Source organism: Microtus oregoni, unplaced genomic scaffold (genome assembly GCF_018167655.1).
Source record: "Microtus oregoni isolate MIOR12 unplaced genomic scaffold, Mior012 000013F_ref0000133, whole genome shotgun sequence".
Lineage (NCBI taxonomy): Eukaryota > Metazoa > Chordata > Mammalia > Rodentia > Cricetidae > Microtus > Microtus oregoni.
In genome coordinates, this window is record NW_024543072.1 from 8,793,492 (window position 1) to 8,804,742 (window position 11,251).

General features: G+C 43.6%; 1 protein-coding gene across 1 annotated transcript; it reads left to right on the forward strand.

Annotated features, from left to right (window-relative positions):
• Window positions 1-1,244: 1,244 nt before the first annotated feature.
• On the forward strand, window positions 1,245-7,938 carry LOC121455361 (double homeobox protein B-like). Its single transcript, XM_041663026.1, has 5 exons — window positions 1,245-1,266; window positions 2,098-2,252; window positions 5,180-5,273; window positions 5,783-5,928; window positions 7,288-7,938. The coding sequence occupies exons 1-5, from the start codon at window positions 1,245-1,247 to the stop codon at window positions 7,936-7,938; spliced, it is 1,068 nt and encodes a 355-aa protein (XP_041518960.1).
• Window positions 7,939-11,251: the final 3,313 nt, after the last annotated feature.

Consider the following 11,251-nt stretch of genomic DNA (forward strand, 5'->3'; position numbering starts at 1 on the left):
GTTTCTCAGAGGCCCTGAGTCTACCAGCCTTTCTAAAGCATGAACTATCTTTTTCTTTAGCAACAGAGACAGCTGAAATGATCTCTCACTAGCAGTTTTAATTCCACTGTTACTTTCCCCAGAGTTACAACAGTTACACTGACTTGACATGCCTATGTCTAATCTAAGCTATTCTTCGGTGCAAATAAAAAGCAACAACAGATCATATTTCTAACTTTCTGTAACTCTCCCCGGAACACATGTACTCAGAAGGAGAAGGTTCTTGGGTGACGTTCAGTTTTTTTCTTACCATACGTTGAATGTGGTTATATAAAGTTGTTATTTATTTATGTATGTATAAGGTGGGCACGTCCCTGCCATGCTATATGGAGGTCAGAAGACATTTTGTGAGGGTTGGCTCTCTCCTCTTATCATGCGTGAGACTGGGTTCCATTCTGAGCACAGCAAATAATGAAAAAGATGAAATAATATACAGGCACAATCTAGAGAGCTCAGAAATGAAACCATACATTTATATGATATTAAGATAGATGCAAAATTACCCAGAAGAATTGGTATTTTTTTTCTCCAAATTTGATTTCTTTGTGTAAATAATTACTTCAAATTTCTCTTCTGTGGATGTGTTAGTCAAATTTCACATTGCTCTAACAAGTGTCCCAGAGAGACAATTTGAAGGAAGAAGAATTCACTTCTTGCTCTCTGGTTCAGAGGGTCTGTCTGTGGTTAGCGGACTCCACAGCTGGGGACCTGATCAGGCAGAGCATCAAGGCAGTGAATCTGAGGCTGTTTCTCTTGGAACTAAGGTAGTAGAGATAGAGAGAGTCACAGGAATGCACCACGGCCAAGGCCTGGCCTTTAAAGTCACGCAGTCTCAGCAACCCTCCAACTAAGTCCCAGCATTCACAGTTCATCACCTGTCAAGAGTCTTCTAAATGTCAGTCCATCAAAGGGTTAAACCTGTGATTAGCTCAACTTGCTGATGATTTAATCTTGTCTGGAAACACCCCAGACACACCCAGAGGCGGGGCCCACCAATCTCCCAGGAACCTCTTAATCCAATCAAGTTGACAATCAAGATTTGCCACTGTGCTGTTGCATATTTAACGAAGGGATTAAAGCAACAGGTAGTTGAGGGGTGGGTGGGCCAGGCTGGGCTCTTGTAAACACTGTGTCTCTGTGAACTCAGTCCGGCCACTCCACTCCTCTGTCTCATCTGTCTCTCCTGGGTTCCAGGTGACTTCAGTATGGATCTAAGCTGCACTTTTGGTATGTTTCTCTCTGTTTATTTCCGTGGTGATGCCAAAGGCCTCCTTTGTTTTTCCAAACCTCAAAACTTTTATATCACAATCATTATTTTTCCACTGTTTGAGGAAAGGCAAGAGAGCGGGATTTTACTGACATTTTGGGTGGGTTGATAGATGAGTGTTTTGAAATTCTTGGAACTTGTAATTTACAATAACAGGGTTTTTTGTTTTTAAAAGGAGACTACTTAGAATATTTAAGTTGACACTTTGGATAAAGAGAAAATTAAATATCTAATGTTTCATTTTATTAAAACCATGTCATTTATCCCAAAGTTCAAATTTTGTATAATAATCTAACCTTTCAATCTTTTAACCTTTCAATTTTTAAAACTTATGTACTTGTTTTATTAATTTCCATGTTTCTAATTCCCACTACTTTCTATTTTCATCTACCATTGTGGGAATTTCTGTAATTTCTTGCTTTTATTCTAATATGATTATCATCTCTTCTAAAATTCATATTTATATCTGTGCATGTCTTATTGGCATGGCTTAAGATACATTCCTAGCTGGGTGGTGGTGGAGCACGCCTTTGATCCCAACACCGGGGAGGCAGAGGCAGGAGGATCTCTGTGAGTTCAAGGCCAGCTGGCTCTACAGAGTGAGTTTCAGGACAGCCAAAGCTACACAGAGATATCCTGTTTCGATAAAAAACAAAAACAAAACGATATCACTAAATTAAAAACACATAATCATCATTGTGTGTCTGGGCTTTCAGCATGGAGCAGACATGGCGGGAGCTCATGCCAGAAAAGATGTCCTTCTCACATTTTCACCTGTCTTTCTTTGCTAGGCCTACTGGAAAAAGAAGCTCGGAGAAAGAGAATGATTCTGAACCAGAACCAAAAGAACACTCTTCATGCATGGTTTGAGAAGAATCCTAATCCAGATTTAGCTACAAGAGGACATCTGGCTAAGGAATTGGGCATCTCAGAGTCTCAAATTATGGTAGGCATTAGGCCCCTGTCCTCTCTCTGTCTGAGTCAAGGTGAAGAGCAAAGCTAGGCTAAATTCCCCTGGGCAAGTCTCATAGGTGGGCGATATTTTTCTAAGTTTATTCCATATGTATTGGGAAGATAAAACAGAAATAACATGTTTTATTGAAGGAAATATTGTTTGTGAGCCTGCACTGGTGGGAAAGGATAACCAGTTCATGGTTTCCCCATGGGAGATAATGAAATCATTATCTTGAGAATTACAGAATGTCAGAGATTATGTCATCAGAATAGTAATGAGGGATTAAATTAACATCTGTGAAAATATAGGGAAGTTAAGACCTCATGAAAATTTATGGTTTGTAGGTTAGTACTATTTTATCCTTTATTCTTTTCTCACTTATTTATTAGTTTATTATTTTTATTTTTTTGAGACAGGGTTTCTCTGTAGTTCTGGAGCCTGTCCTGGAACTAGCTCCTGTAGATCAGGCTGGCCTTGAACTCACAGAGATCCGCCTGCCGCCTCTGCCTCCTGAGTGCTGAGATTAAAGGCGTGTGCCACCATGGACTAGATAATTATTTTTTTAAATCTGAATCATCTTCTTTGGATTTCTTTTCTTATTCCCCTCCCAGTCCCTTTGGACATCTTCTGCTTCCCTCCCTCTTTTCCTCCCTCCCTCCCTTCCTCTTTTCCTCCCTCCCTCCCTCCCTCTTTTCCTCCCTCCCTCCCTCCCTCCCTCCCTCTCTCCCTCCTTCTCTCCCTCCCTACCTCCCTCTCTCTCTCCCTCCCTCCTTTCCTCCCTCCCTCCCTTCTTCCTTCCTTCCTTCCTTCCTTGAGACAACATCTTACTATGTAGACCAAGCTAGCTATGTCTTAGAACTAAGAAAACTGCCTGCCTCTACCTCTTTAATGCTGGGGTAAAGGTGTGCCACCATAGCTCTCTCTCTCTCTTCCTTCTTCTTGTTCCCTCTCTTCTCCCTCCTTCTTTTATAATCTCAAATGCCCTTTACATAAAAGCTTTGTGTAAAATTCTATATGGTTTATTTTAATAAAATTGCTGATGTGATAGACAAAGGTGAACTAGAGTAGTACGTTGTATAATTTTATCAAGTGGATTGGTATTTAAACCAGTGAAGAAAAACTTTTAGAGGTGAGAAAATTAGTTCAGGTTTTTATACTTGATGAATAATCATTTGATATAATGACTTGACTCTTTGGGAATCCTGGAGAAAGGAAAATTTTCTTACGTCCTGATAAACTATCCAGGTATGGGAGATGGTTGGCACAAATAATGCTAATGAAATTGTTCCATGTGGGCACACCTGGTGGCTGGGTACCCAAGAGACTTGAACTGATGGAAAAGTTCTGAACCTTGCAGGGTGTTGGTCGCTCCTGAGAACGTTTATACCTACTCATTAGTTGGAAGCGTCCAGCTGTTCATAAGGCTTTAATTTGAAAACTTATTTTCAATGCTGAATCTGGAAAACATGAGGAGTTTTGAGAACAAAACTTGAAATTGGTGTTTTAGCTATGCCTAACAACTCAGCTGATAGTGGTTGTCATAAGGCTGTAAATGCTAGAGTGAATTATCAGTCCAAAGAAAATACTCAGAAATAACTAAAACACCAGCAACAACCCCACCCAAGAAAACAAGAAAACCAAAACCCCCACAGTTCTCCTTCGAGAGGACAAGTGCAAATAAATTTAATTATAGCGGTGCATATGGCTTTTTAAACTTACCTTTATTATTTTAAGTATGTATGTATCTGTGAGCTGTGTTTACTGGGGGTTGTGAACCACCTGATGTGGCTGGGAATTGAACTCAGGTCCTCTGGAAGAGAATTATGTGCCTGTGCTCTTAGCTGCTGAGTCATTTCTCCAGTCTGTGGAAACAGGTTTTTTTTTTGGTTTTTCAAGACAGGGTTTCTCTGTGGCTTTGGAGCCTGTCCTGGAACTAGCTCTGTAGACCAGGCTGGTCTCGAACTCACAGAGATCCGCCTGACTCTGCCTCCCGAGTGCTGGGATTAAAGGCGTGCGCCACCACCGTCCGGCTACAGTTTTAAAACTAGATGTTGGCATCCTGTAGTAGGAGCTGTGGGCCACTTTTTGCCACCCAGCTCCCGGCCGCCTCGCTAGCTTATGCCCCAAAATAATAACACACAAATTGTATTCATTTAAACACTGCTTGGCCCATTAGCTCTAGCCCTTACTGGCTAATTCTGATATCCCGATCAACCCATTTCTAATAAACTGTGTAGCACCGGTCTTACCGGGAAAGATTCAGCATGTCTGACCTGGCGGCTTGCTTCATCGCGTGTGTCTGCCCGGGAGAGGGGAGCATGGCCTCTCTGAGCTCACTTCCTCTTCCTCCCAGCATTCTGTTCTGTTTACTCCACCCACCTATCTTCTAACCAATAAAATGGGCCAAGGCAGTTTCTTTATTAGCCAATGACCTTCCTCCATCAGCATCCCTGGGAGTCTCCTTATTTCTGGCTTCCCATGGAGTGAAATAGTGTAAGCTGTAATCAGAAATTAGTGTCAATTCTGCCTTTTTATTTAAGGGAATTATTTTCAAAGATTAAGTCTATATGTATTGCACATTGTGAAATGATATTTGCTCAAAAGAGGGGCCAAGAAATTAGCATTGAAAACATTACGCACTTAACAAGGATGAAGTGTGTGTGTGTGTGTGTGTGTGTGTGTGTGTGTGTGTGTGCGCGCGCGCGGTAGGGGGTTGGGGGAGCAGGAGGGAGAATGAGTGGAGTTTCCTGTTAGTGTCTTAGATAAACATAGCAATATGAATAACTGAATTCTACTCTTCTCTTATGGACATGGTCTCCAGGGAAGATGCCCAATCAGTTTGTTTAGTTGACATTTGCAGTGATCTAGACTGAGCTTCATCCTGTGTTCCCTCTCTTCATTTTCTCCCCCCACAACAGACTTGGTTTCAGAAGAACAGAAAAATAAAGAAACAAGTGGAGTTTAAATGTTGCTTTGAAGAATGCCAAGCCCAGGGAAAGGATAAACCTAAAGGTAAGACCCACAAGTTCAAATACAACCTCTCCATTGATTTCCTTGGGAATGTAAAGAACTGTGTGCTATGGGGAAATATTCTATAGAGAAAGCTTAGACCAGGGACCTATTGTATTCTGAGCATGCTAGGGTCAGAGATACAAACATTATCTCACTGGATAGTGACTGTAATCCCAACCTTGGGAGGTGAAAGATAGGGGATCAAGGAAACCCAGGGTAATCTCTGGTTACTTAGAGAGTCTGAGTCTAGCCTGGGCTACAGAAATGGGTCTCTTAGCAAGAAAAGCTTCCCTTTCCTTGTTTCTGTTGCTGTTTGGTGATGCTGTATCTGTCGCCTCTGGGGGTTCATCTCAGGGACAAGATAGATTAAAGAGTTCTTTGGTAGTATAAGGTGGAGCATATTCCAAGAGTAAAAGTAGTCAGAACAATATTCAAAATGTTGCTTTTTTTTCAAGTTTGAATGTGAAAACTGATTTGCAAACCCTGTTGTTTGCCTATGTTTTCAGTAGTTAAAGAAGCTAGGAGGAGACGGACATGTTTCTCACAATTTCAGACTGATATTCTAATTGAAGCTTTTGAGAAGAATCGATTCCCTGGGATTGCTACCAGGGAAAAACTGGCTCAACAAACAGGCATCCCGGAATCCAGAATTCATGTATGTCGCACAGGGTCTTTGTCTCTGGCCGTCATTTGTCCTATGCAAGCTGTTGCTGGACTGGGGTTGTCCCCTCTGTTCTAGGTATGAGATGTAGACACTCTGAAAAACAGCTCAGACCTGTGGGAGCATAGGAAATAAGCAATAACTATTAGCTGTGTGGTTGTGGTGCACACCTTTAATCCCAGTGCTTGGGAGGCAGAAGCAGGTGGATCTCTGTGAGTTCGAGGCCAACCTGTTCTACAAATTGAGTTCCAGGACAGCCAGGACTGTTACACTGAGAAACCCTGTTTCAAAAAACCAGGGAAAGAAGAAAGGAATGGAGGAAGACAGGGAAGGAGGGAGGGAAGGAGGGAGGGAAGGAGGAAGGGAAGGAGGGAGGGAGGGACGGAGGGTGGAAGGAAAGGAAGGTGGGAGGGAAGGAGGGAGAGAGAAAAGTGAAAACAGCTAGGTGAGATTGGGAAAGCTGGAAAGTCACACTTGTTTTGAGAATGCAATCTTTGTTAGTGTTTCTAATCCTCAGAACTACTGAAAATTCAGTACCAGAGGATAAGGGTGTTGTCCTGTGTATTAGGGTGTTAGTTAGCATCCAGACCCTCTGTGCTTGGGATGTCTGCATGCCTAGCTTTCAGCTCATCTCTTATTGTATCCTGAGAAATTTAGAACACTGCCTGCATGGTTTGAAAATCCCCGCTCTTTGTATATTATGGAGATTGATAAGCGTGCTTCTAAAGTATGTCCTTAGACAATCCTACCAGCCATTGTGCTTCCATGCCCTCTGGAAGTTCCATTTTCTTAGATGCTCCTTGGTGAGCAGAAATCACCCTGCTTTTGAGAACTTGTTTTCTAAATCAGGGCTGGGAACCAAAGGGGGTAGATTCTAAATCCATGTTTTCAACCATAGTGTTATTTTTACCCATGGCCATGTGACATGATTTACTTAATCTTGATTGTCAATGTAATGGGATTGAGAAACACTGAAGATTAGTGAAGCTCATCTCCCCGTGTGTTGGTGAGATGAGGCATTCCCAGAGCACATTAGAGCAGAAGACCTCTGAGCTGATCACTGCAAAGAATCTATTCGAAATATTAATGGATTGTTGGGACATGGTAGAAATATGGAATGGCGGGGGGGTCTAGTTGGAGGAAATAAAGTACCAAGAGCCTGCATTTGAAAGGTATGGTCCTTGTCACTGTTATTATTCTGCTTAGCAAATGGTAAGAAACAGGTGGAATTACTTCTGTTATTAAAGACTCTCTCTCTCTCTCTCTCTCTCTCTCTCTCTCTCTCTCTCTCTGTGTGTGTGTGTGTGTGTGTGTGTGTGTGTGTGTGTGTGTGTGTGTGTGTGCATGTTTTAGATATGGTTTCAGAACCGGAGAGCTCGGCATCCAGGTCCCAAACAGGGCACTCAGGCAACTGCTCAGCTATCCCAGAACAGCCAGTGCCCTGCCCTGAAGACTACTGATCAACCTGCTCCTTCCAAAACTCTCACCAGCCGCTTGTCAGTTACAATAGCTCTTTCTCCACCCCACACACCATCTGGTCCTTCGAATCTCTCCAAGGGCCATCAGAAGCAGTTGTCAAGGACCACAGGACCACAGCCCTCCCAGGGGGTACAGGGAAGGGGTGATGGTCAAAATTCCTCAGCATGTATTGGCCACTTATCACCGGTAGTAACTCCAGGAGAGGAGGGCTTCCACACTCAGACTCCTTTATGTCTTCAAATCCAAGAAAGACGGCAAGATCCTGGGGAGAGCAGTGGTTCGGCTGTCCCACCCTTAGACAGTTCTACTCAGGCTCCAGCCGTCAATCAACACTTTCGGGAACTGGACCAGACAGACTTTGCCTTTCTGCAACACTGGGATGAATGGCTCCAGTCAATGCTGGCTGAATGGATACCTGACGAAGAATACTGGACTCTTGGTGACTCTGCGCTCCATCCACAGCAGGCGCAGCTTCAGCAGCCTGCCAGTGTATCTCATCAAGTGGGCACAACCCCACAGCAATAGGTTTACCTCAAGCCTTTTCCGTCAATCCCCACTGCACACCAGTTTTCAGGAAAAGACCTCATCTTTCCACATCCAGGCCCCATGTAGATGACTGTGCTTTGCTTGGAGAGCTTCTCAGATATTTTCAGATTCTCTTTCACAGCGTGAAGTTTATCAGTGACTCAGATTGAGGACACTGTCAAGATCCTAATCCAGGGCCTCTGTCCTTGGGTTTGAAATCAGTGGATATAGTGAAGAATAAAAAGACCGAATTGTGAAACTCATTCAAATCAGTAAACAGCATAAACCACTTTGACACACAAAGAAAACAGTTATTTTAATTTTAATTTATTCTTGAAATCGGGTCTCACTCTTTTTATTTTGACTTTTATAGCAGTCTGGTATTAGACAAATTAGTCCTGGCTACACCTTCAGATGTTATACTTCTTGATGGTGCCTTATCTCTTTTTGTGTCCTGAGGATGGATATACAACTGGTTGTGATCATAGTAATTCTTTTCAAAAGGCTCTTTTCTGATAGTAACACTGGCAAGGGTCCTGCTAAGGCCCTGTTTTGCCGTACCCTGGGTATTATTGTGGAGGGTTCTAATAGGTGTTTACACAAGTGAGTTCTTTGACATAGCGCACACAGATTTAGTGTTTGCAGACTCAGTTGCAGCAGCCACATTTGAGGCTCTGTAGTAAGAGGAGCAGCGGGCCGCTTCCCGCCACCGAGCTTCCGCACCAGCCTGGTTAGCTTATGTTCTGAAATAACAACACACAAATCGTATTCTTTTAAACACTGCCTGGCCCATTAGTTCTAGCCTCTTATTGGCTAATTCTCACATCTTGCTTTAACCCATATTTAATAATCAGTGTAACACCACGAGGTGTGGCTTACCAGGAAAGATCTTAACCTGCGTCTGTGTCAGGTGGGAGAATCATGGCGACTGCCTGACTCGGATTTCTTTCTCCCAGAATTCTGTTCTGTCTACTCCGCCTACCTAATTTTCTGTCCTATTAAAGGGCCAAGGCAGTCTCTTTATTTAACCAATGAAATTAACACAAAACAGAAGACTCTCCCCCATCAAGGCTCTTATACTAATGCCATTTCCAGGCAAAGACTGTGCCTTTGAAGCTCTAGACACAGTAGCAGGAAGTTTGTTTCTTGGACATCTGGAAGCTTTCTAAATGAATTCATGTTGGATTAAACAACCTTACCATGATAGTAGCCAAGCACTCATCTTTTTTAAGGCAGGTTAGCTTCTTGTTGGGCTTTTCTGCAGTTTATTGCATTTTTTTTTTTTTTTGGTTTTTCGAGACAGGGTTTCTCTGTAGTTTTGGTGCCTGTCCCTGAACTAGCTCTTGTAGACCAGGCTGGCCTCGAACTCCCAGAGATCCACCTGCCTCTGCCTCCCGAGTGCTGGGATTAAAGGCATGTGCCACCACTGCCCTGCTTCTTGCATCTTTTTATTGTCTTTATGGTGACATGCCTGGTGTGATGTCATAGTCTGACCTTGGAAATCATCTCTAGCTGATAATAATTGCACAGCTTGAATACTGTCCTTCAGTATTTGGACAGGCTCCAAAGCAACACAGAGAAACGCTGTCTCAAAACAAAGCAAAAAACATGTTTTATTTATTATCTGCTTTGTTTTCAATCTGAAGTGTCCTCCACGAGCTCATATTTTCGATGCTTGCCTCTCAGCTGATGGTGCTATTTTAAATCTGTGGAGCTTTTAGGAGGTGGGTTCTGACCAACAGAGGTAGGTCAGGGGTGGGTCTCGAGTGTCATAGTCACCATGTGGGCAGCATTCACCGCATGGTCCTGCTGCATAGACCAAAGCACTTCACCATGCCTCTCTGTGATAAAGGACTAAAACATTCTGAAAAGAACCCAAATAAATAACTCCTCTTGAGTTGTTCCTAGAAGATGTTTTGGTCACAGTGAGTTAAAAGCTACAAATACTACTAACTAATTACCAGTCAGTTACTCAGTGTGTGGTACAGTAGTGCTAACTATAGTATTACTGGCCACCGACCAGTCCAAACCAATAACTTTCATCTTGCAACCCGAAACTCTACACTCATTTTGTCACTCGAGAAACCATCACAGTGCCACAGAATGTATGTCTCAAGCCACAGATAATTTATATTTTCACTGCTGTAGAGGCCAGAAGTCCCTATGGCAGTGCCTGTAGTTCCGGGGGGGGGGCGTGAAGGTGGGGCTGGGACAGAGGCTCTTCACGACTTGGGGATTTCTGAATACTCAGTCTTCACATAACTTGTGCTTTGTGCACAATTGCCCCTCTTCTCTGCTTTTAAGGGTCCTACACTTATGGCCTCTGTTATCATTCATGACGTGGGTGACCTGGGTGAGACTGGTCCCATGAGGGGTGGCGGCAGTGACCAGAGGCCACAGCGGAAAGGAGACAGACACAACAAGCAGAGAAAACTTGGGTATAGAGTTTATGTAGTGGGTTTTGGGGACAGCATAAAAGTAAAGGGTTATGGGGGAAGAATAGGAGAGAAAAGTGGTGATAGAAGAGAAGAAGTAAAAGAGGCAAAAGCTGCCTGCCTCTTTAGAAGAGGTCCTCCCCACTACATCCAGGCTGAACAAGGTATGCATCCAAAGAGAATAGGATCCCAAAAAGCCAGTACACGCAGTAGACACAAATCCCAGTGCCATTATCATTGGCCCCAATTGTCAGCCACATTCAGAGGGTCCAGTTTGATCCCATGCTCCTTCAGTCTCAGTCCAGCTGTAGTTGGTGAGCTCCCATTAGCTCAGGCACACTGTCTCAGTGGGTGAACCCGTCATGGTCCTGACTTCCTTGCTCATTTTTTCCCTCCTTCCACTCTTCAACTGGACCTTGGGAGCTCAGTCCAGTGCTCCAATGTGGGTCTCTGTCTCTGTCTCCATCCTTCACTACCAGACAAAGGTTCTATGGTAATATTCAAGAGGGTCATTAGTCTGACTATGGGACAAGGTAAGTTCAGGCGCCCTCTCCTCCACTGCCCAGGGTGCTAGCTGGGGTCCTCCCCATGGACTTCTGGGAATCCCTTCAGAGCCAATCCTCTTGCCAACCCCAAAATTTCTCCCTCAATTAAGATATCTCCTTCCCTACTCCCATATCCCTCCTTCCTCCATCTCAACCATCCCACTCCCCCAAGCTCTCCCCAACCCTCCCTTTCTCCTCTTTCCCTCCCCCTCTCCCCTTCCTTCTACTTACCTGCCTCCATGCTCCCAACTTTTGCCAGGCGATCTTGTTTGCTTCCAATTTCCAGGTAGATCTCTCTATATTTTTCTTTGAGTTCACCTTATTACTTAGCTT

What these genes read in the sequence shown, in the direction of transcription:
- LOC121455361 (XM_041663026.1), top strand. Translation starts at nt 1,245, where the DNA reads ATGGATCTAAGCTGCACTTTTG. An exon ending in GGATCTAAGCTGCACTTTTG is followed by an intron (nt 1,267 to 2,097) that starts GTATGTTTCTCT and finishes TTTCTTTGCTAG; the next exon opens with GCCTACTGGAAAAAGAAGCT. An exon ending in GGGAAAGGATAAACCTAAAG is followed by an intron (nt 5,274 to 5,782) that starts GTAAGACCCACA and finishes TGTTTTCAGTAG; the next exon opens with TTAAAGAAGCTAGGAGGAGA.